At 42.8% G+C, this 25,295-nt stretch overlaps 3 protein-coding genes and 1 long non-coding RNA gene across 5 annotated transcripts in view; 2 read left to right on the forward strand and 2 right to left on the reverse strand.

Annotated features, from left to right (window-relative positions):
* cdc42se1 (CDC42 small effector 1) overlaps positions 1-3,735 on the reverse strand; it is a 30,435-nt gene extending 26,700 nt beyond the window's left edge. The window contains exon 1 of the mRNA XM_038724400.1: positions 3,587-3,735. The gene's annotated coding sequence lies outside the window, so the exon portion shown is untranslated. The remainder of the gene's footprint in view (positions 1-3,586) is intronic.
* Positions 3,736-5,054: 1,319 nt separating this feature from the next.
* mllt11 (MLLT11 transcription factor 7 cofactor) lies at positions 5,055-10,931 on the forward strand. Its single transcript, XM_038724402.1, has 3 exons — positions 5,055-5,205; positions 8,176-8,348; positions 9,977-10,931. Exons 2-3 carry the CDS (start codon positions 8,184-8,186, stop codon positions 10,067-10,069), a joined length of 258 nt encoding a protein of 85 aa, XP_038580330.1. The 5' UTR covers positions 5,055-5,205; positions 8,176-8,183; the 3' UTR covers positions 10,070-10,931.
* A 298-nt stretch (positions 10,932-11,229) lies between these two features.
* On the reverse strand, positions 11,230-13,748 carry LOC119906937. Its single transcript, XR_005445056.1, has 2 exons — positions 13,618-13,748; positions 11,230-12,989 (listed from the first exon to the last, which is right to left on the reverse strand). It is a non-coding gene; the product is annotated as an uncharacterized LOC119906937 (long non-coding RNA).
* gabpb2a (GA binding protein transcription factor subunit beta 2a) lies at positions 12,867-25,011 on the forward strand. Of its 2 annotated transcripts, none has more exons than XM_038724362.1 (8): positions 12,867-13,004; positions 15,648-15,755; positions 16,885-17,052; positions 17,249-17,443; positions 18,921-19,089; positions 19,832-20,008; positions 20,091-20,209; positions 22,244-25,011. In XM_038724362.1, the coding sequence occupies exons 2-8, from the start codon at positions 15,648-15,650 to the stop codon at positions 22,580-22,582; spliced, it is 1,275 nt and encodes a 424-aa protein (XP_038580290.1). In that variant the 5' UTR covers positions 12,867-13,004; the 3' UTR covers positions 22,583-25,011. The 2 variants fall into 2 exon arrangements, with proteins under 2 accessions (XP_038580290.1, XP_038580291.1); XM_038724363.1 differs by lacking the exon at positions 12,867-13,004 and adding an exon at positions 13,615-13,753.
* Positions 25,012-25,295: the final 284 nt, after the last annotated feature.

The following is a 25,295-nucleotide window of genomic DNA, read 5'->3' on the forward strand; positions in this document are numbered from 1 at the left end:
AGCTGCTGTAGTCTGTCTCGTTTATATTCAGCAGCACATTGACTTCACATCAGCAACAGAAAGAGGCTAAACCGTTTAATAATATAAGCAGATTATATTATTTTGTATTAAAAGTGTATTTGTGTTTGCATTGGCTTTGGCAGCTGTGTGTGTGTTTGTAAAGGCTGAAGGTTAAATCTACTTCTCTGCACACTAACAAACACCGAGGTCAGAGTCCAGCAGCCACATGCTGCTGTGAACACTGAGGACTGAGGACTTGTAGACTTGTACAGCATAAATCCAGACAAGTGGACCGAGTTCAATCCCAAAACTCTGAGTCAGTGAGAAAGTCCCGAAAACATTTAACTGATAGACACGTTTTTGTTTGAAGGGTGAGCTTAGCAGAGCGTTCAGCTCTCACAGAGGTGAGGAGTGATGACACATGTCTGCTGCTGGACCTGAACTGTCTGCAGAGAGGCAAAACCTGATCCACCGCAGACGAGTCAGAGCTGCTGTGGGAACCGAAAACATCAGCAAACTAAAGAGAAGCCAACCAGAAACACTAAGAAACTAACCAGTCAACTAACAACCAACTGACCAGAAACAATCCACAAACAATGAGAATGATTCAGAAACTAACCAGAAATATCAGCAAACTAACCAGAAACGATCCAGAGACTATCCGGAAACTAACCACAAACTAACCCCAAAGTATCCAGAAACTAACAACAAACCAACCACAGACAATTCAGAAACCAACCACAAACAATCCGGAAACCAACCACAAACAATCCGGAAACCAACCACAGACATTCCGGAAACCAACCACAAACATTCCGGAAACCAACCACAAACATTCCAGAAACCAACCACAAACATTCCAGAAACCAACCACAAACATTCCAGAAACCAACCACAAACATTCCGGAAAACAACCACAAACATTCCAGAAACCACAAACAATCCGGAAACCACAAACAATCTGGAAACCAACCACAAACAATCCGGAAACTAACCACAAACAATCCGGAAACTAACCACAAACAATCCGGAAACTAACCACAAACATTCCGGAAACCAACCACAGACATTCCGGAAACCACAAACAATCCGGAAACTAACCACAAAGAATCCAGAAACCAACCACAAACAATCCAGAAACTAACCACAAACAATCCGGAAACTAACCATAAACAATCCGGAAACTAACCACAAACTATCCAGAAACTAACCACAAACATTCCGGAAACTACAAACATTCCGGAAACCACAAACAATCCAGAAACCAACCACAAACAATCCGGAAACCAACCACAAACAATCCGGAAACCAACCACAAACAATCCGGAAACCAACCACAAACAATCCGGAAACCAACCACAAACAATCCGGAAACCAACCACAAACAATCCGGAAACCAACCACAAACAATCCGGAAACCAACCACAAACAATCCGGAAACCAACCACAGACAATCCAGAAACTATCCAGAAACATCCAGAGACTATCAGTGTGTGTGTCTTTATATGACACACATTCTCTCTGATTAAACCAACACACTGCAGCTGTAAACAACACTAACTGGTTTATCTGTCAGGAGGTCAGACTAACAACTGGGCCACTCAGTCTGAGATCTGTTTCATTCACAACATATTTTACATGTCACACCTATCATCACCTGTTCTGCTCTGCTGTCCTCCTGCCAGCATCTTTAAAATGTCACCATCACTGTGCTTTTACCTGTCCAAGTAAATCTGCATCAAAAAACCAAAGCTAGCATCTAAAAGAGGCTGCAGAGATGGTGACCATGCTCTGTGGGTAGCACTGTTGCGATAAGAATATTGATTATAGCTGCTTTAAAGGATACATTAATGTTTAATTTTTCTTCCAGACGACAGTAAACCACTGAGGTAAAATGTTGTTTTACCAACACACTGTTCAAAATGTAAGAGTTTCCAAAACTACCACACATTTCTCCAACAGCACTTGAATGTGGCGTAATGGGCAAATATCTCCCCCAAAGCAAATTCCTTACATGTGAAAACCTACTTGGCAATAAACCTGTTTCTGACTCAGGAACAGTGAAACAGAGCTTTGCAGTGTTTCCTCCAGATCACCGCAGCCAGCAGCTTCTTCCTATAAACTGACTCCAGACCTGTAATTTGGCTCCAGATCTGGACCTTCTCACTGAAAACATGTTTCAGAAAAACTATGGAAACCAGGCAGCGAAGGGGGCGGCACAGGGATATTTTTAGCTGAGAGTTTCCTTAAACACTTCTTCCTGATCTCAGCGGCCACATCAGTGTTTGTCTGAACCCTGTGACCTCTGACCTTTAACCTCCACATGACTGATCTGCTGTGATGTCAGGGATCAAAGAAGGTTTTCCTTACAGTTTTCTACTGACTGACAATCTGCACCCACGTTTTAAACACCTATAGGCCTACATGATGCTTTTGTCCTCTTTAGATGGATGGAGCTAGGCTAGCAGTTTCCCCCTGCTTCCAGTCATTGTGCTAAGCTAGGATCACCGTGTCCTGAATACATCTCTGTACTGGACACACACATCTTTACTTTTTGACTTTAGACAAAACAGAGAACAAGAGCATTTCGTAAAATGTAAGACAACCCCACCAGCGTACCTTTAAGTTAGCAAGCTAACATGTCTAAATATCATTAGCTTGATAAACATTAGCTTAACATCAACAACAGAAGTTTGGTTATTAGAAAATTAATTAAAGCTCTTTTCTCATCTGCCTTTGCTTCTCTGCTCCCTCCATCTACATTCCCCTTACAATAAATATCCTTCTCTTTTATTCTCCAGACTTTTTTGTCTGCTTTTGGTCCAAATCTAAATTAAAATTAGCTTTCTGGTTATTGTTAGCATAACTTGCCCCCATTGTTGATAATGGATATCATACTGAATTAGCACTACTGGGAGCTTAACAAGGTTTCTGTGACTGAAATTGACTAAATTTGAAGCTTATTTATTTTACTTTGGACAGAGCTAGGTGCGCAGATTCCCCCTGCTTTCAGTCTTTGTGCTAAGCTAAGCTAACCACGTCCTGGATGTGACTCTTTTCTGGACACACAGAGATTAAACTTATTATCTGACACAGTTTTAGTTGATGTAAAGAAGAAATTCAAACTACTTTAAGACAAAAATCTAGAGATTTACAAATAAGTTGGGGTGTTACAGATTATTCTGTGGCCCGTTGGATCTTATGACCTGATTAGGAATAATCTTAACTGAGAGGAAACGCACTTCGAGATCCTTTCAAGCCCTAAAATCACAAATCAGGACGGGTCACATAAAAAAGTGTAACACCGGTGTCCCCGAGCTGCCAGACCGAGTTCAAATGCTTCAAAAAAGTATCCCTTAATGTATAAAACACACACATTAAGACAACCCAAGGTGCTTTAATTAAACCTTTTCTTTAAAAATCTAAATGTTTTAATTACATTTGTTCTAGTCATGTGAGTCTGATCCCTCCAGCTGTTACCTTCCTGTAAAACAGTCCAGGAGCTTTGAATCTGAATTCACAGAGAGGTTTTCCTGCATGTGGATGTAAAGTTTGAGCAGTTTAAAAAGAACAGCAGCAGACTCACCAGAGAAGATCAGAAACCAACCGGCCGGCCGCCTGAACGCTTCAGACTGAGATCATGAAGCACAAGTCTGCTTCTCTCTCTCTGAGGTGTGGCTCCAACCAGGAAATCCATCCACCCTCCCTCTCTTTCCCTGAAGGACTTCAGTTTTTCTCCTTTTCCTTCTTCCTTTGCTTCCCGTTTACTTCCAGTCAAACAGCTCCTCCTGCTGACTCAACAGGCTCGTTACAGATGTTATATTCAGTGGTGGAATCTGTGGCCAGAGAACCCAACACGGTAACGTATCACGGGACTTTTTATTGTTCATCTTTTACTTTGCTCACGGCCGAGGAGCTGAAGGGACCCTCTGATCTGAGCTTGTTCCAGGCTCTCGCTGAGTAAATTGATTATTGGTAGTTTGTGACCCCACGATGGTGGAACGAGCTGCCACGTGCCATCAGAGCAGGGGCGTCCCTCTAACTTCAAGAAGCTCCTGAAACCTCAGCAGAGAACACCTCTAACCTCCCCTAGGTGTTCACCCCGTTGATGCTGTACCAGCCCTTACCGGTAACTAACGTGTAGATCTCTCGCTGTACTGGTGCTTGAATGTTGTTCCTCAAATGTAACTTGCTTTGGATAAAAGCGTCTGCCAATTCACTGTGGGCCCCTCATCTAGCATTCACAATCTGTCCCTTGTCAAAATCAAATCCTCACGCTGCCCATTTTCCCTGAGTCTAACACCTTCGAGTCCCGAGCCGAGTCTCCAGTCCAAGACCCAAGTCAGTAGAGGCGAGTCTCTAGTCCCAGTCCAAAGTCAATAGAGGCGAGACTCTAGTCCCAGTCCCGAGTCAGTACAGACGAGTCTCCAGTCCCAGTCCAAAGTCAGTAGAGGCAAATCTCCAGTCCAAGTCCCGAGTCAGTACAGACGAGTCTCCAGTCCGAGTCCCGAGTCAGTACAGACGAGTCTTTAGTCCCAGTCCCGAGTCAGTACAGACGAGTCTCCAGTCAGAGTCCAGAGTCAGTAGAGGCAATCGATCGATCAATTTAAATATGTTACGTAAATTTATTTTATTTACTTGTGTATTTTTTAAATCGAGTTTATTCGATTGTAATTTAATTATTGATTTGCTTATAGTTATTATAAGACCATCTTTTGGGTATGCTGTGTGTGTGTGTGTGTGTGTGTGTGTGTGTGTGTGTGTGTGTGTGTGTGTGTGTGAAACACACCGAACAAACCGGAACTTTACATGTATTTCAAAATAAATGTGTGATTTTAGGATAACAACCTGCTGTGTCTTTCTGGGTAATTCTGGGGACATAAAGTGAATATATGTTTCCCCTGAGATGAATAAATAGACCGTAAGACTTCTGAAAAGGCCTTTTCTTTGTCTCATGTAAATCTGCTGGAGTGTGTTCACTAAAATCACCAACAAGCTCAACTGAGGGACGTAAACATGGCTTTTATTTTGAAATGCATAAACGGAAGCCTTGGTGTATAGTCAGGTGAGCTTGACGCAGGCGCAGAGCTCATTCTGACCTGCAGCAGCAGAGCAGCAGCATCTGAACCCTCTGCAACAAAAGAAACCAGCAGAACAAAGAAGATAAATCACAGAAAGCTTTATTTTCTCACCGAAAACAAGAAGGTAACAGCTGTTTTATTTAAATCCGATGATTTTCAGGCTGCAGGAAACATTTCTGTCGGTTTTCTGCGTGAAAAGCCGGTGAAACTGGAACCTGCTGCTAATTAAATCCTTTAAAAAACGACGCGCAACCAAACTGAATGTCCGAATCTGGGTATTTAAGGTGCATTCATGTGATAAATGTCAGGGAGAGCTCGTGTAAAGTCGGTTTTATTCGGCTGCATCTTCGGCTGGTGATGAGCCAGAACACCGGGCCAACGCCTCAAATGCAGCCCTGATCAGTCATCGATTTATCCCTCGATTTTAAACGTCACATCAGAAACAGACAGGACGCAAAAATGTAGGTAGCGGTGACGCTTTTTAATTAAAAACAATGACGATGAAACGCCAATCAGCAGCCGGGGCAACACCTCGAGACCAACACGCCTGTTCCAGAAGAAAACCAGCCGAATATAAAAACGACAGAAATGTGAATGTAGTTTGGTGGCCAAGAGGAATCATCAGTGAGAGTGCTGAGTGGTTTATTTCAGTCTGATGACCCAGTTTCTGTTCTAGACAGAAATAAGCAGAATATAAATACATATATATATATAAAATGAGTCACTGATGGAGGACCCCTCCCTGGAAGTAAATATACTCAGACGGTTAAATATAAAAGGACCTGATTTTAACACATCGATTATTCAGACCTGCAGTTTGAAGTGATCTGAAATCAGTGAATCAGTCTTGTGGGATGATTTATAGTTAATTAACAGGTTATAGAAATCAGCTGAGAGGCTTTCAGGGCTCTTTGGAGTTTGTGACTCTATAAAAGGAGTCAGACAGAGAAAAGCTCTGCTGTTGAAATTACAGCTGAGATTCTGAGGAGCGACACCGACAGACTGATCTGAGAGCTGTTATTGATTAATTTATCTAATCGGGGAGTTCAGAGTCGTTGTCTTATGTTAAATTTAATTTACAGCTTCAATGGAAATAAATCTTTATCTTTTTTTTTTATTAGTTTCTCATCAAAACTTGACTGAGTCTTTATTTACTGTCTATATCATATTACTGATGCATGAAGCTCCTGTGTTACAGTAAAAGGTTCAGTCTGTTCTCTGTAAACAGCGACAAGGTAAAAATAAAACCAGAGCAGGTTTAAAATAAGCCGACGCTGCTTTCAGTCTGCAGAGATTTAATGACCTCACAGGAAGGTAGACACCAAGCAGGAAGCTCCGGGTCTGAACGCTGAAGAGCCTTAAACCTGCGTCCTCTCTAGCGGCCAGCAGGGGGCGACTTAAACCTGCGTCCTCTCCAGCGGCCAGCAGGGGGCGACTTAAACCTGCGTCCTCTCCAGCGGCCAGCAGGGGGCGCCTTAAACCTGCGTCCTCTCCAGCGGCCAGCAGGGGGCGCCTTAAACCTGCGTCCTCTCTAGTGGCCAGCAGGGGGCGACTTAAACCTGCGTCCTCTCTAGCGGCCAGCAGGGGGCGACTTAAACCTGCGTCCTCTCCAGCGGCCAGCAGGGGGCGACTTAAACCTGCGTCCTCTCTAGCGGCCAGCAGGGGGCGACTTAAACCTGCGTCCTCTCTAGCGGCCAGCAGGGGGCGACTTAAACCTGCGTCCTCTCTAACGGCCAGCAGGGGGCGACTTAAACCTGCGTCCTCTCTAGCGGCCAGCAGGGGGCGACTTAAACCTGCGTCCTCTCTAACGGCCAGCAGGGGGCGACTTAAACCTGCGTCCTCTCTAGCGGCCAGCAGGGGGCGACTTAAACCTGCGTCCTCTCTAGCGGCCAGCAGGGGGCGACTTAAACCTGCGTCCTCTCCAGCGGCCAGCAGGGGGCGACTTAAACCTGCGTCCTCTCCAGCGGCCAGCAGGGGGCGACTTAAACCTGCGTCCTCTCTAGCAGCCAGCAGGGGGCGACTTAAACCTGCGTCCTCTCTAGCGGCCAGCAGGGGGCGACTTAAACCTGCGTCCTCTCTAGCGGCCAGCAGGGGGCGACTTAAACCTGCGTCCTCTCTAGCGGCCAGCAGGGGGCGACTTAAACCTGCGTCCTCTCTAGCAGCCAGCAGGGGGCGACTTAAACCTGCGTCCTCTCCAGCAGCCAGCAGGGGGCGACTCTATAGAAGTCTGTGAGAAAATGTTTCTACTTGTCAGCTGATTTATTCCCTCAGTAAACACTTTCCTGATGAGTTTCTGGTCTCAGTCGCTAGTTTCAAGTCTTCTTCAACACAGCATGATGTTCATTTAGTAAATTATGGTCCCATTTAGAGGAACAGAGACCAGGAAGCAGGGGAGGCTTTAGGGCGGGGCTACAAGCTGATTGACAATCAGGATAGAGGCGACTCGTACCCGCTGCTCTGTGTAAATTTAACCAGCGCCGCTGAAAAAGCTCATCAGGAGTTGGCTGCTTGTTTGTCCGGTAAGAACGTTTTGTTTTTAGCCTGTTTGTCGCTAGCTAAAATTAGCATCCCAGCTAACATAACAGCTAACATGAATAACAGATGCATGTTGCTAACCACACTAGCTAGCTCCGCCCTCTTGTCCAAATATGGTCACGTCTGGTTCCAAAATGCCAAACTGGACCCTTCAGAAGGGTAGTCCCCAAACCAACGGGGGATGCCGGCGGCTACGTCTTTATATCGTCAATGCTAGACATGCAAATCATTCGCACTGAAAACTCGTGCCCACGGAGAAATAAGTTCTCTGCAACAAACTCTTTAACGTCTAACATCCAAGAATTCTTATGTTGTTATTGAATCGGTTCCTCAGATCAGACGTGTTTTCATTTGAAAGGGTTTCTCTCCCTCGTCTCAGAGATTACTGAGATTAAACTCAGCTGAGAACTGACTTCAGGACAAAACAACAAACTAATCCAAGATTAAACAAATATAACCTGACAAAATAAAGCAAATTACACTCACTCGGTTATCTAACGGACGCCGGGAGGACGTTCCAGCTGAGCTCAGTCACAGTTTCTGTCCTTTTAATTCTCAGATCCAAACATGCTGAAGTCCAACAGCCAATACGACTCCTTCCTCTTCTGGAGGCAGCCAATCCCGGCCCTCGACCTGTCGGAGCTGGAGGATCTGGGTTTGGCCAACGCTCAGCCGGCCAATAGCATCACAGGAAAAGACAAGTCGTCCTCACAGAGGAGTCAGGAGGAGGAGGTGAGGGGACAGACGTCTTTATTGTTAGTAAACACATAATTAACATATGAGCAGAAACCAGCAACATTAAATGTTTAATTTAAGTTACGTATGTAAATAACTTTACTAAAATAACAATAATTATTCATTCAGCTGACGCTTTTATCCAAAGCTTACAGACTTACAGCTGCTGTACGTGTCAGAGGTCGCAGCCTCTGGAGCAACGAGTGTCTTGCTCAGGGACACAGTGAGGGATTGAACCCGGGTCTCACACACTGCGCCATCACACCCTCTTACTTAACTTACTTACTGTAAGTTAACCTCTTTAGATTCCAGCGGCCTGCAGCTCTCAGTCTGTGCACACAGCTGCTGTTTTAACTTCATGCTCATACGATCCACCGTCTGAAAGTAAATCCTCGTGACTCGACCAACGCAAACCATTTCAAGATTCAGTCACCACAGCGGGTCCAATCAAAAGTGAGGCGACTCCCCTGTGAAGCCTCACAGTAACTTAATCCAGCCATCGATCATATTCCAACAGAAACGTTGTCAAAGGTCCAGACGATCCAGTCCAGTAAAACATTTAGTCCAAAACACACGATTCCATCAGTAAATCCTCAGGGACGGCTGCCGCACCGCTTCAGATTCACCGGCGGCTCGTTTGTCTTTATAACCGGAATAACTCTGATCTGAATGTAAACGGCTACGACAGCTTGTATTCAGATTAGCGGCTGAACTCTGACCTTTCCGCTGACGGCTGATCCGAGCCAATAGGAGCTCACGTGTCCTTTTCACAGCCTACAGCGGCCAACGAGAGCCGGCGCTGCGAGGAAGGGCCGGCCCCCGTTATTTCCCGGGTAGGCCGAGCCAATAGAGCCGACGACTGGCGCTTCCTGTAGCCAATAAGATTCTGCAAATAACGACATCCAGCTTTAAGGAGGAAGTTCATGATCTACCAGCAGAAACGCACGTCTGCGTGGAGCTGCCTGCTGATACGGAGCGACGCAGCAGCCGCCGCCCGCCTGCCGCCAGGGGGCGGGGCTGACACTGAGTCATTTTTCATGGTGTTGGTGTGAAGTTTAAACTTGTTCTTCTCATTTTCTATCCATCAGTTTCAGTGTGTTTAAACTGATATTAATCAGTTTACTGTGGATCTGCCTGAAGAGGCGTTTGGCCTGAATGCTAAGAGGTTAACTGATGTTTGATTTTTAACCCAAACCAGTGATCTTAACCTGGCCGAGCTAGAGGGCTGGACGATTTAACCTAAAATCAAAATCCCGATTAACTGAACATTTCACCTCGATTACGATTGTTTTGTTTCTTGTTGTTGTTTTATTCGCCGGAGTCACGTGACCACGCACGCATTAGGATCTGAACACAGACACAATATTAACAGGACTGAATAACTGAAATAACCGACTTTACTTCAGTTTTGATTATATTTACATTAATTTCCCGGCCCTACCGAGTATACTGCTACATTTCACAACGTTAATGTTTTATTTTGAAAGTCGAATACGGTGCTAAAGGGTTCCCAGGGCGTTAAAAAGCGACACCAAGGGGTCCTGGCCAAGCGTCCATATGTGATGACGAGTTGGGAGTGAGACTGTGATGCTAACGATGCTAACGATGCTAACGTCTGTCTGCAGGTCGCCCTTACGGAGTTTTCCTCCTTTAACTACTGGAGAGCTCCCATCGCCAACGTGGACGCTCTGCTGGCCGACCTCAACCTGCTGCTCTGAAACACAACCCACCATCACCTGACCTCTGACCCCAGATCAGCCTCCATCATCACCTGACCTCTGACCCCAGATCAGCCTCCACCATCACCTGACCTCTGACCCCAGATCAGCCCCCTCCATCACCTGACCTCTGACCCCAGATCAGCCTCTGCAGGCCTCACTTCCTGTCCCGTTACTGAAGAAACGTGACCGTGTCAGGAAGTCACCAAATTAAGAGCTTGGTTTTCACAATAAGACCGGGCCGAGGTGCTGAGGCTGATCCTGGTTCAGATTCTTCACTCTCTGAATCACTTCTTTAGTTCAGCTTCTGTTTTTGTAATTAGGATCTGATCTAGTGGATCTGAAACGAGTCTTCACTCTGAATAAGACCGACGCCGTTTACCTGAACCCTACAGGAAGTACTGAGTAATCCCAGCGATGTGATTGGTCCCAGATCAGCTGTCCTCGTGTTGACACTGAAACCAGATTCTGATCAGATTTGAAGGTTCCAGTTTGAAAAAGGAGACGGATGAAAGCCTTCTGGATGTGGACAAAATAATAGAAACACTGTATTGATCCACCGTTGATTGTTTAAAGTTTTCTTTGTGTCAGATCAGTAATTTATTTATTCCATTATTTATTTAGTGAATGTTTGAGAAACAGCTGTGATGCGTTCAAACTCCCCCAGAGACGACAGTTATTATCTGTTTCCATCTGTGCCTTTTAGTTCTTTTATCCAGAGCTGCTTCATTTACAGATCTATTTATTTATATTTATTTGTCGCGCTGTTTCACTGAACCACAGGAAGAAAAACTACCGTTCACCTGTCCGAATGTCCTGAACACCTGCCAACAATAAAAGAAATTATCTGTTTTTTGATCAACATGATTTTGTTTTTCTTCAAACTCAAGTTTGTAAATATGAGACCGGGTTCACGTCGTCTCCTAGAAAGGAAGTGATGCGTATCTGCTCACAGGTGAGTTTGTGCATCTACAGCTTAATCAATGCAGAAAAAATAAAGTTTCTGATTTAAATGAAGCTTTTATTTTTCAGTAGCTTATTCATCAATGCTGACGTCCTCTATGAACTCTAATATCATTAAATTTTTCTAAGTGATCGTGAGAACAAACGGGACATTAGCGTCCGAGACGAGAAGAAAGTGGAAGAAATGGAGTCTCGTCCCTGTGAGAAGATCACACATCTTTATTTGTATTCAAGCACTGACAAAAAAAAAAAACTGATTATAAACAAAGATTTAAGAGTGAATCAATCAGTAAAATAAAGAGGAAGAGTTCAAACAAACTGACAAATATGAAAATAAACAGATAAGAGCAGCCACATAATTGGCTTTATTAAAGTTCACTGAATGAAAAGAAAAGCAGTAATTAGCCGTTTTTGTTTGGTAAATATGTCTGAAAACACCAGAATCACCTTAAATGAACATAGGAGGAATTTCACATTACTGTCAGTGTACAACATGTACACACAAACAAAAACAACATGAGGACGCTGGAATAAATCATTTATCCACATCTGCATATCTTAATATTTTACTAAAACATGTGAAGTTTAAAAACAGACATGGCAGCACATAATCCAGAGAGAAAACATCGGCAGAGGGAACAAGAATACTAATGACTAAAAATACATTAAGTAGAAATAAATTAAAATTAGTGTTAAGAAATTATAATACAAGGGGAGAATTCAGTAACGTTCAGATATTTAGTTCAGTGGGAAAGTGTTTTAGGATCATTTAGGTCCTTTTGGAATTTTGAAGGTTTAACATTTAATTTAAACGACTTAAACATTTTTAGCGGGATGATTTAACAGCTCTACACTGCGGATAAAACAATTCAGTAGATAAAGAACTGCATGTTCATCTTTGCTTTGCAATATCAAACCACAAATATTTATAATTAACTCTTGTTTTTAAATGAACACTGGCAGCTATTTGAACATTTATTCCTTAAACCTTACTAGTCACTATTTAACATCTACTAGTATTTATTTATTAGTTACTAGTAACTATCCCTGTTTTACTAGTAACAATTTATTAGATACTAGTACTTAATTTTAGTTATTTATAACTATTCCATTAGTTACTAGTAACCAATTGCAAAATTTTTTACCGTTTAAATATGAAGCTCTGCAGTTCAGATATTACCTTTTTATTAGGAACTACAAACTATTTCCATTTTCAGTTCAATTCAGCTTTATTTGCCAAACAACAATGTTGCCAAAGCCTATAAAAAATATAATAAACAAAGAACTAGTAATTTCATACAGTTAATTACATAAAAATAATTAAAAACAGTAAAAGTGTGTGTTTGTTAAAAAATAAATAAACATTTACAAGTAAGAATTCAAGTGTTACTAGTATCTTTTGGAATAGTTCCTAGTGACTAATGTGCTAGTATATAAATAACAGATACCAGTAAAACAGAAACAGATAGATCTCATAGTGCTAATAACTATATTATTAATTACTAGTATGAATGTCAGCTGCTATCTGAACTGCAGAGCAACACAGATTTCAATGTGCAATTAGTTACTAATAAAATGCGTATCAGCATCTGATCAACAGTTCCTGATAAATAAGAACCAGCAGCTTTTAAACGCCGTTCGGGTCTGAGAGCAGAGCTCTGCAGGCAGGAATGCGCCTGCTCTCCGGGCTGGTCTGAGGTCAGCCGAGCGTTCTGCGCTGCGGCACCGTCAGACTGAGACACCCGCCGTCACTGACCTCAGGTCTGTTCCACAGTGTCGTCACAGAGCCCGCCCACGGGGGAGGTTAACTCACTCTGGCTTCCACCTCCGGTGTCGAGTGGCCGCCATATTTGTACCAGATAAAACACAAAAATAACTATTTATTAAAAACCGTTCTCGGCGGGGGGGGCACCTGTCAGAACCTGATCCACGCCGGGAGACGTAAACTCGCGGGAATCTACGAGAGAAGAAGGTAAAACACGCTTTAAAATTAACTTGCTAACAGTCTGCATGCTAACAGGCTAACAGGCTAACAGAACTAGCTGGTAAACACGAGCGTCAACGCAGACACGATCAACACCGCACTTCCTGCCAGGACTTTCAACATAAAACGCGGACTGACGGATAAAACACGATGCGGGTGTGAAAGCAACGTTTAATTGTCACTAAATTAGCAAAATATAACTAAATATCTTTATTGTACAGTTTAAATAAAATAAAAACTCCATCATTCGACCTTCAGTTAAATCCTCCTCATCGTGTTGTTTTTTAACTTCCTGTCTGTCACGTCTGATGAGTTTGTTGGAGTTTGTCTCTCGCACATATAACAGTCTCGTTTTGTATATTAGACACACAGAATTACACATTATTCACAGTAAAATAACTTCAGATTTCCACCATTTTACCCAAACCCGAGTTCAAAAACCTACGCTTTCCGCTCTTATTGTGAAGGCTGCACCCATAACATCCGGGCGTGCGCCGGGTAACTGTCCGCAGTAAACAAGCCCGCAGGAGCCAGACGAGCCGCAGTGGCGCCTTAATGTCCATGTTTTAGCGCATTGAATGAAAGTCTGCACATTACTGACCTGTTTGTGCTAAACGCAGAGAGATAACAGCGCGAAGACGCCTCCGCACACCGCGGGGATTTGTTCCGTTTAGCCGGCTAGCGTGCTAACATTAGCAGCAGAGCTCCCCGGCTGGCTCCTCACAAACCTGGACACGGTGAGTAGCTGCTCCGGCCTCCTCCGGCGGAACAGAACAACCTTTTTCTTCGTCTTCACGCGTGAAACGGTCACAAAAAATAAATAATAACCGCTGTTAGAGATAATTAAAGATAAATCCTCCTGTACGCTGTTTGACGGCGCGCGCGCGCTTGAAGAATGCTAGTTAACCGGATGTGGAAGTAGTTTTTTCTCCGTGTGTGTAAAATAGGAAATTTCTGTCCGACTTCCTCCGGAAAACCAACAACTTAATATCAAACGGTTTCCTGTCTGTGTTGCTGTAAATGTTTAGGTGGAGCGGGTGGTGCTTTTTGAACGGGTGTGGCGGTAAACGGCAGCCCGGGGAGAGGGGAGACGGGGGTACGTGGCACATGGCGGACTCTTTTTCTGTCCGCGAAGGCGCGTAAAATGGCTCCTCGGCCGCGGAGAGAGAAGCCTCGTCTCTCTGCGCTGTTTCTCTATCGCACGGCCGTGTGGTGCTGCGGGTTCCATTACCGGACAGAGCAGCGTCGGGCTAACTTTGCCAGCTTCTGGACACTTTGTCCCGTTAAATAAAAACCAGTGTTCCCAGTTCAACCGCACACAACCCACTCACACCAGTGCTCCGTGTTTAAAATCTGTAATCATTTATTTTCGTTGTGAGGTTATTGTTTTCTGTGTGTTTAGTTGATATTATCTGTGTTGTTAGCGCCCTTTAAAAAAACCCTCAGAAAGTTTGAATCCATTATCGGACAGAGCGTCGGGCTAACTTTGCTAGCTTTTGCCCGCAATATCATATTGAAGAAAAACCAGTGTTCCCAGTTCTACCCGCTCACACCAGTGCTGTGTTTTAGATCATCACCTGTTTATTTTAGAGGACGTCCGATAATGGACACATCCGTTAGCTTGAGGTATTTACAGTGAGGATGCTAACTGTCTCTCATGGAAACTATTTAATTTCCCCTCCAGACTTTCTGAGTTAAATGTTTCCTCACACTTCCTTTTTTTTGGGACTGTTTTTGTTATGGATTCTTCTCTGTTGGTTTATAAAGTAGTGAAAAACACCTCAAACCATCCTCATATTCACTCTGCTGTTCGTCACAGGTTCAGTCTGTAGAGGAGTAAAACGTTTAATATGTGTAGAAGGTGGCATGGAAAGATTGAGGTACATGTACTTCACTTGAGTCTTTTCATACTAAATGTACCGGGTTACATCCCACCGCACTGATTAAAAACAGTATAAATGTGTTGAGGAGGTGGCTGATTTAAGTCCGTTAGCTGGATGTTAAATTCTCTGTTAAAATAAACATGTCAAACTTGTAAACTGAAGGAAGCTGTTTCTGCGTTCAGGGGTCAACAATTAATCAAAATCTTATCTAATAGCAATACAGCAAACCGCAGGAGGTGAAATGTTTGTTAAACAGGAAACATCTTTGTTTGGTTCAGATTCCTGCAGAAAATGAGAATAATCAGAGGTGGACAGTAGCTAAGTACATGAATAAATCCCTTAGATAGAAATTAGAGGTATTTTCTTTTTAACGCCTCTTTCACCTTCTTCTCCATTATTTTATTATTATTTTAAATAAATTTGTAATAATGATGAGCTTTGCACTGTTGGTTGGACAGAATGAGAATTGAGTACTTGTGACGGTGTTTCTCGTATTTTCAGAATGTTTCCAATCGATTATTGGAGAAAATAATCAGCAGATTAATCCAGAATGAAAATAATTACAGCCGGATACAAAATAGTTCAACCTCAAATCCTGCTTTACATAAACAACTAAAGTAAAAACAATCGTTCCCCCTAATGTCGAAATATCAGTCAAAATAATTCAGAAAGGTTGAGCTGTGTTCCTGTCGCAGAAGGTGTGAGAGGTTCAGTGTCTCTGGATTATAATCTGGTCTCTGATTGGCAGATGTCTCTGGTGGACCTGGGGAAGCGCCTGCTGGAGGCGGCTCGCAAAGGTCAAGACGACGAGGTCCGAAACCTGATGGCCAACGGAGCGCCGTTCACCACCGACTGGGTGAGACGCCGACTTCAGCGTCTGTTACTGACTGTGTGCAACGCGGGGTTAGATTATTTAATCCTGTCTCAACATGTTTCAACACTCATATTCTGTGTTGATTTATTGTGTGAAAGAACAGACTGACCGAGTTTCCTCTGAATCAGGGGAACATGTTTGAATCATAATCCAGACTGATTTCTGAGACAAAACTTCTGTCATGTCTGTAAACAGTGACGACGACGCAAGAAAGTCAGCAAATTAATTTACTGTTTTTCCAGCAGAATAAAGTAATTTCCCAACATTTTCTTTACACGTGGACACGTGTAACGTGTTTTATACTTCCTGTGAATATAATCCAGTTAATCTAGAGCTGAAACGATCTATTGATTACTTTTATTACTAAAAAGCACAAATTCTTTGCATCAACACTTTGTTTAATCCACATAACTATACAGCTCACCGCTTCGCACGGACATTTGTTACTGCAAAGTGGAGGAAGAGAGAAAATAGCGAGGGATGAAGAAGAAAGTGTCCAAAGTCTGGGATTATTTCAGAGTTGGGCCGCCGCCAAGCAAAAGTACTTCTTAAACGATGAATCAATGAAATAATCTGTAAAATACTGGATTACTAAACTCATCGTTAGCTGCCGCCCTAAATTCATCTTATTTCCATCCTGTATATATACGTTGTTTTAAAACCGGACGTTGTCACAAGTGTATCTTTGTGCAAAGTTCCCGTCGTCTGACCCAGCTTGATAAATGATCTTGATGACTTCACAGCCTCTAACTGACCTTTCAGTTACCATAAAGGCTCTAATATGTGTGCACTCCAGATTAAGGTGCAGCTAGCTTCACCGTGTTCTCACGTAACGGAAAACACTCTGCGCTGTTCAAACCCTCAGCTAACGTCACCGAACTGACCTCAGACCAGGTTGTATCCTCGTAGCAGGGTTTTCGACCGAAATCTGTGCATTTAACATTAAATAGAAAGTATAATGTTGTAATGTAATGATATATTTACAGGTTACACTTTATTTGGATAATCTGCCTACAGATAGTTTACCAGTTGAGAATCAGCTGTTTCACTAATAACACCATCTTCTGATATCAGCCCACACCACTGATTTGATTGTCCCTGTGTCCTGTAGCTGGGGACGTCCCCCCTCCACCTGGCCGCTCAGCACGGCCATTACTCCACCGCCGACGTGCTGCTGAGAGCCGGCGTCAGCAGAGACGCACGCACCAAGGTGGACAGGACCCCGCTGCACATGGCCGCCGCCGAGGGCCACACGGTCATCGTGGAGCTGCTGGTCCGGGTGAGAACGCATCGGGGTCTGGATGGTTTCTCGATTCCTTCGGGGTTCTGAGTTGGTGACCTTTGACCCTCGACTTTGCCGAGGAAACATTCAGACGTTTATTATCCAGTTATCAGCTGTGATCAATAATCCGTCTTTTTGGGAACCTTTCACGGCTCCTCACAGGGCCTCTAACGTGCCTCCCCTCCCCTTTCAGAGCGGCGCAGACATCAACGCCAAAGACATGCTGAAGATGACGGCTCTTCACTGGGCGGCGCAGCACGGGCACCACGGCGTCACTGAGACGCTCATCAAACACGGGGCCGACGTGCACGCGCTCAGTAAGTTCGACAAGACGCCGTTCGACATCGCCGTCGACATCCAGAACACGGAGCTGATGCTGCTGCTGCAGGTGAGGATCTGCAGACAGACTGACCTCTGACCCGTGGGTTTGCTGTCAGATTAACAGAACGTCATTTTAAATCTCAAATCCACCAACAGTACACGAAGATCACTAAATACACTGTGTACGTTTACTTCAAAACCAAGTGGGGGGACAGTATTACAGTATTTACTGCTGCTGTTAATAAATATTTAAATTGTTAACTTTTATTACATGCAATAAAATGCTAATGTTGATGTCTTTATCTGTAAAGACTACATGTTTCCCAATAACAAAAATGGGGCTAGTGAAAATGCTGAATGGTTCGTAACTTTACGTACGGCGGTGGATCAGATGTTTGTTAGTCGAGTCGGTGTGAAGTATAAAAGGGGCGTGTTCGGCCGTGCAGAGTTAATTTCCCTGCTCCGTATTTCCCCCAGAAGAATGCAGGTTGATAGTTTGTCAGGACGTGAGTTTAAAGACACGTTAGCGGCTAAATCTAATATCGCAGCGGCCGGTGAAGCCAGGGAGGCTTGTTGGCATCACATGGACTAAATCTGTAATTCTCTGTAGTATTTAGTGTCATCTGGACTCTTTATGTGTAATATGATTTAAGATGTAAAGATAAAACAGCACATAAGGTCTGTTGTGATAGAGACAGTTGGAGCCTGAGGGGAGGGGGAACAATTTCAAAGATTAATGTGGTAGATTTACGAGAAACTGATAATCACAAATCTACATGTTAAAAACTTGAATATATTCTGACATCTTATTTATACATATATGAGAGAAACTCTGAAAAATAGTGTGCATTTGTACTTTTTTTTTTTTCTTTTCAAGGAACCACATCCCTTCACTTTGCAGGGCTGCAACATCACAACCACACGTCCGCCGTGTGTTATGCATGCAGCGGGAAATTATATTAGACTGTCGGATTTAGCAGTGAGGAAATATCGTGACTTTAGCCCACAACTCTGTTATCATGCACCTCAGAGACTTTACCGTGAATCGGGCGTATTCAGAAGAAAACACCAGACTGATTTAGATTTCTTGTGACTTTAATTTCAGGAATTATTTGTTCTCGTCAATTTGCCACTTTGCCATTTTTCTCAGTTCGGCTATAACCCCCGCCCTGGCGCTGTATTTCTGTACATATGTCTAAACAGCCTACAGATGTGCTACCTCTCAGAAACTGTCCTGTTATTTAATTAGATCTCCTCCCTAAAGTCACAGAGGCTGCAGGGCTCGCTGTGTGAACGTGATGCTCCGTGGGTGAAGTGAAAAAATATTATACTGCATATTATTATTATTATTATTATTATTAGTCATAAAAAGGAGATGCTGTGGTTTTAGGGAAGTACTATCTTTTTTAGGGAAGTCAGAAACTGATTAACAGCTCAGGACAGACCTCACTGTGATCATATAACATCATCTGGATCCTACAGGCATCCAGGAACTGAGCCAATCAGAGCAAGTTAACTAACTGTGTGTGTGTGTGCGTGTGTAGGAGGGCATGCAGAACCAGGTGAACATGAACCAGGTGAACATTAACCAGGTGAGTATGAACGTGGAGACCAGCACCACCACCAACCAGCCGCAGTTCATCATCCAGGGAATACCAGCCATCCAGGGGGGCGTGGTCAACCTGGCCGAGCTGCTCAACAAGGCCAACGCAGGTACAAACGCACACACTGACCTCTCAGGCCGGTTTCACACACAGCACAAATATTATTTTATCACATTTATCATGTGAGTTTGACCGCTGGGCGGAACATTTTGCTGTTATTTAGTTTCAGTAAATGGATCAAACTGATGCTGAAACGACGACATCATGATGCTGATTTGTTAAACATAATAATTATTGCTTTGTCAGGTCAGTCAGCAAGAAGACAAGCAAACAACTTCTAAAATGTTTGTTTTCTGAATGGTGCTCTGATTGATCACGGCTACGCTATGCTAACTTCTTTCACGGTTAAATGTACAACTACAGCTGGAATCCAGTAACAGACACACATTTTCTGAACTTACCAGCTAGTTCAACTTCCTCGCTTTCTTTTCTCCAAGCAGTGTCCAGTTTTTATATAAATGAAGTAGTAGTATTGTTGTAACAACAACAACAACAACAACAACAACAGTGGAACCGCAAACGCCGCTGAGAAGCTTAAGTGAAGATAAATCAACGTTTTTACCCCAAAAAGTTAATTTAATAAAAGCAGTTAAGTCTGAGCTCCTCCTGCAGGTAAAGTGCTCCGTTATCAGTACAGAATCAAATCCGACTGCAGGTGTTTGTTGGTTCAAAGCTGCGGCGCCGCCCGGCTCTGTCCTGCAGAGCTCCCTATGGCTCAGCAGCTCGCCGCCCCCATTGCTTGCATCACATTGTATTTGAAACCAGCAGTAAAGGTGTCCTTTGTGTCTCAGGTGACTCAGAAGAAGCGATGGCCGCCAGCGCTCTGGACTCCAACATCCAGCACGCCACTGTCGTCAACGAGGCGGGTCAGAGGGTCATCACCATAGTCACAGACCAGCACGGCAACCTGCAGACCACGGGGGGGATGGCGCCGCCATTCTTTGTCACCATGCAGCACGGACAGCAGAGTACGACACTCGACCTTCACTCAGTCCAGCGCTTCCCGAGTCGCGTCAGGATTTAACCATGAGTCTGTATCTGTGTTTTCAGTGTTGGCGGTGCCGGCCAACACGGTGACGGAGGAGGTGGTGACGGAGGAGCCTCAGCCTCCGCCCTCCAGGAAGAGGAAGCTGGAGGTGACCAACAATCACAACGACACTGGAGAGACGGTGAGTGGAGGATGTGTTTACTGCCGTGTGACTGATCTTTTGAAGCACACTATCCAACCAAGAAGGTAGCGATCACATGCAGCTATTTAACGTCACTTCATATAAATGAGGCTAATGGTACATAGCATTATTACAGAATTACATTATTACGCCATTATTACAACATTATTACGGCATTATGAAAGCATTATTACATTATTATGGCATTATGAAAGCATTACTACATTATTACATTATTACGGCATTATGAAAGCATTATTACATTATTACGGCATTATGAAAGCATTATTACATTATTACGGCATTATTACAACATTATTACGGCATTATGAAAGCATTACTACATTATTACGGCATTATGAAAGCATTACTACATTATTACGGCATTATGAAAGCATTACTACATTATTACGGCATTATGAAAGCATTATTACGGCATTATGAAAGCATTATTACGGCATTATGAAAGCATTATTACGGCATTATGAAAGCATTATTACGGCATTATGAAAGCATTATTACGGCATTATTACAACATTATTACGGCATTATTACAACATTATTACGGCATTATTACAACATTATTACGGCATTATTACAACATTATTACGGCATTATTACGGCATTATTACAACATTATTACGGCATTATTACGGCATTATTATGGCATTATTACGGCATTATTACGGCATTATGAAAGCATTATTACGGCATTATGAAAGCATTATTACGGCATTATTACAACATTATTACGGCATTATTACAACATTATTACGGCATTATTACAACATTATTACGGCATTATTACAACATTATTACGGCATTATTACAACATTATTACGGCATTATTACGGCATTATTACAACATTATTACGGCATTATTACGGCATTATTATGGCATTATTACGGCATTATTACGGCATTATTACGGCATTATTACGGCATTACAACATTATTACGGCATTATTACAACATTATTACGGCATTATTACGGCATTATTACGGCATTATTACGGCATTATTACGGCATTACAACATTATTACATTATTACGGCATTATGAAAGCATTATTACATTATTACGCCATTATTGAAGCATTATTATAGCATTATTAAATTATTACGGTATTATTGTTGTTACTATTATAATAATAATCTTTATTTGTAGAGCACTTCTCAACAAGTTACAAAGTTAATAAGTGTAAAGACAATAATACAAAAACAATACAAGATAAAAGCAAGAAAACATTGAAAAGACTGAAATACACTTTTAAGATAAATATAATTGTTACTACATTGTTAAATTATTACGGCGCTGTTACGGCGTTGTTACTACATTATTACGGCGTTGTTACTACATTATTACGGCGCTGTTACGGCATTGTTACTACATTATTACGGCACTGTTACGGCGTTGTTACTACATTGTTACGGCGTTGTTACTACATTGTTACGGCGTTGTTACTACATTGTTACGGCGTTGTTACGGCGTTGTTACGACATTACTGCAGCATTATTACGACATTACTGCAGCATTATTACAACGTTATTACAGCGTTGTTGCGGCATTATTACAGCGTTACAGTTATAATACAACATAACAGCATTACATTATTACAGCATCATTATTACATTATTACTGAGCTCTGTTGCTGCTATTCATTTCTGAAGCTGCTGTTATTAGTATAGATTCAGATACGGTTCGAACTTCATAATGCTCCAGCTTCATCGTGTTCACTCGCCTTAATAGATCTGCTCTTGGTTTTTGGCTGGTCTTGTAAAGGTACTTGTTTATGTCTTGTCTTGTAAGTTGATTCTTTTCATCTTGTTTTGAGCATCAAGGTGGATGAACAAACAAAATAGCAGCCAAAAAAAGGCCTGTTAGCTTTCATGCACATTGATTTATTTAAAGAACGAGGCCAATAAAGTGACCACTGAGTTTATTGTTCTCATATGAACTAATTGATCCAGAACTGATGGGAATGAGTCTCCTGAATATTGGATTGATTGCCGACTTCTTCTTCTTCTTCTGCAGGAGTTGTTGCAGAGGCAGCTGCTGGAAGCCAACAGGAAGGCACAGGAGTACCGGCAGCAGCTGATGCGTAAGGAGCAGGAGGCCGAAGAGTACCGCATCAAACTGGAGGCCATGTCCCAAAGTCAGGCCAACAGCACCAACACAAACACCGCCGCCAACGCCGCCAGCCCCGAGGAGGTGGTGGGAGGGGAGGAGGATGAGGAGGAGGCAGCGGCCGGCATGGTGGAGGAGGAGGGCGAGATGGTGGTGCTGCAGGAGGGAGGGATCATCATGGAGGGGGAGGAGGGTCAGGTGACCCTGGTGGAGTCGGGGGGAGAGACGACGGAGGTCAGCTCCTAACAGAGAGGAGCGAGGGGGAGGATACACACCGACGAAAAGACAGATCATAACCGGAGAAATTTGGTTTGGCTCATTAATTTGCATCCCTTTTAACAGAGTGTGAAGGAGATAAGTCATGGCAGGTTGGTTTCAAGTGGGCACCATTTTGAATCCCCAAAAGAAGAGGAGAAACAAAATGGCTTCCCCCAAAAACAGCAGGAGGAGAGGGACGACTCAAAACAGACTAAAACAACATGATAGAGGAGTTAAGTCATGTGCCATCTTTAGGTCGCATTTGTACTCTGACTGAATGCCTACTTAATCGGGATGCAAAATGGCTGCTGCAGAATGGAATGAAGCTGAACGGATTAAAGAAAGACCAACTGAAGACAAAAAACGACCGCAGAGAGGAAAAAGATAAATCAACTCAGGAGGTCGGACGATAACTCATTAACTTTATTTGTTGTAACAGCAATCAGTGATCCCAAACCAATTTAAACAAACAACATGGGGTTTGGGAAGACTGCCCTTCCTATATGCAGCCATGTTTGTTATCCTGAACATTGCTTCATTGCACCATTTTACTTCCCCATTCAACCTGGAGTGAGTACTGAAAGACAAGATCACTAAACCTGAGGACACTCGTGAAGCAGGAATTTAGAGTCAGTTCAGTTCGTCGGTTTAACATTTCCCCGCTGTTTTTTTTCTTTTTTTTCTTTTTTTTTCTTTTTTTTTGAAAGCAGATGGTTAGTACACCATCTACACCCCAGTACACCCATTTAAATCTCTTTATTTCTGTTAGGTTCAGTTTTTGTCGGTGGGTTGTTTTCATTGGGCAAATCCCTAAATTAACACATTTGAGGCCTTCATAACTCTTAAAATTAAACCTCTTTGAAACCCAGTTTCTTCAACCTTGCAATAGCTTGCACCATTTTGCTTCCCAAGACGAGTACAGACAAAATAAGGCAACGACTGGATGCTGTGGAAGTAAACAAGAAAGATTTTTGGACACTAAAATAACTCACTTAACGGCTTTCCTCGGTTCCTTGATTGTGGTGTTATAATGCATTTGTACTTTTGAACTCGTCGGATGTCACTTCATAATGTTTTAAGAAAAAACTCGTATGATGTGAAGAACTGACCCAGTTCAATCATGAAAACCTTTCATTTGCTCAGTAATTATGTTTATTATTATTATTTCAAACCAGCTTTGCTCCCAAATTCAGGTGCTTAGAAGGCTTGTTGGGTCCAACAGGGCTGCGACCCGGGATTATTTTCATCATTAATTAGTTGCCCATTAAGCTCTTCAAATGTTGATATTCAAATTAATTTCATTAAAGAGTTTAACATAAAACTGCAGATATTTACATTTTAAAACCTGAGAAATTTAATAAACAGCTGATCAAATATCAAAATTACAAATTTTTTTCCTAGTTAATCATCGTCTGCTGTGGAGCAGAGCTGATTTAGACTTTCAATTATGCTTTGTAATGTTTTACATTCCTGTTGTCAGTTTTCTTTTCTTTATTTTATAACAGTCAGATTAAAATAATAATTTTTGGATAGTTATAGTGCGTTAATGCAGTCGGTAACTGTTCCTGCTGGTGAGTTCAAGGACTCCTAACCCTACTGTGCATTGTGTCCTGTGTCACTTCCAGCTTCCACAAAGCCCTGGATTAACTAATAACACCTTAGATGATATTGTATTTTAGCATTTTATAAATTTACAAAAACCCACTGCCATGCAGTCCTGGGACTTGTACATGTCCGGAGTCACACGGCAGCTGCTGGCTTTGCCCAGGTGTTGATCCGGCCTTGGATGGTCCTCGGTAGAATAATGACACAGATGATCAGTTTGACATCCTCGGGGTTGAAATTGGAACAAAGGTGAGCGGCATGAGATCTCACCTGAACAGGAAACGCTCTCCAGTTGAAGTGAACGTAGCTCCAGAGTCTCCACACTGCATTACTATGAAACGGAAAGCTTTTCAAATTCAGTACTTTATCTTTGCATTATAATTTAACCTTATCCAAAAAAATAAATAAAAACCCAGCTGTGATCTGTTGGACGTTTTGTAAAATGCTCAGAAAGACAAACTTTAAAACGCTGGCCTGGTTCCGGGTTTTTAGTTGTCTTCCTGTCCTGGTTCAGCCCTGTTGGGTCTCACGGTGCAAAAGCAGTTATTGATTCCTACCTGTCAGCTGATAGACCCACCTGTGCCCTCTCAGCAGCCCGCCGTGCCCTTCTGCCCTCTGATCGGTGATTCTGCATCTTTTCAGTTGAGTAGGATAGTTATTTTTATAAGCTCAGCGAAACCAACCTTTTTCTATGTACATATAAAGTTGTATTTTTTTAACTGTACCTGAATGCTTCACAGTGATGATGATGATGATGGCTGCCTACCTGCATTGGTAATCTGAAATATAAACACTTGTTTTTTTGACTAAGAGCTTCTTGTTGTGCTTTTGATGCTTTCACACGGGGACATCTGAACTCGTCACGAGGCGTTCAGGTGTTGAACTGACGGCTACAAACACACCTTGGCGTGTTTTAACACTGCAGCTCTTTGGCTCTGACGAATAACACATCAGCCTTTGGTGCAACAATATGTCTCTGTTATTACAGGATAAACGTGACGCCAGACTGAGTCAAGACCAGAACCTAGTGTTGTAGTCAAGACCAGAGTTTATCGAGACAGAGTCAAGACCAGAACCGATGTTTTGTGTCTTCAGC

Source organism: Micropterus salmoides, unplaced genomic scaffold (genome assembly GCF_014851395.1).
Source record: "Micropterus salmoides isolate LMB-PRFRI ecotype aquatic unplaced genomic scaffold, ASM1485139v1 Ms_hic_scaffold_17, whole genome shotgun sequence".
Classification (NCBI taxonomy): domain Eukaryota; kingdom Metazoa; phylum Chordata; class Actinopteri; order Centrarchiformes; family Centrarchidae; genus Micropterus; species Micropterus salmoides.

Excerpts from the sequence above, each read along its gene's own strand:
- mllt11 (XM_038724402.1), top strand. The coding sequence starts at position 8,184 with ATGCTGAAGTCCAACAGCCAATACGACTCCTTCCTCTTCTGGAGGCAG. Across the intron at positions 8,349-9,976 it reads AGAGGAGTCAGGAGGAGGAG|GTCGCCCTTACGGAGTTTTC; the intron begins GTGAGGGGACAG and ends GTCTGTCTGCAG.
- gabpb2a (XM_038724362.1), top strand. The coding sequence starts at position 15,648 with ATGTCTCTGGTGGACCTGGGGAAGCGCCTGCTGGAGGCGGCTCGCAAA. Across the intron at positions 15,756-16,884 it reads CGCCGTTCACCACCGACTGG|CTGGGGACGTCCCCCCTCCA; the intron begins GTGAGACGCCGA and ends TGTGTCCTGTAG. Across the intron at positions 19,090-19,831 it reads GCTCAACAAGGCCAACGCAG|GTGACTCAGAAGAAGCGATG; the intron begins GTACAAACGCAC and ends TTTGTGTCTCAG.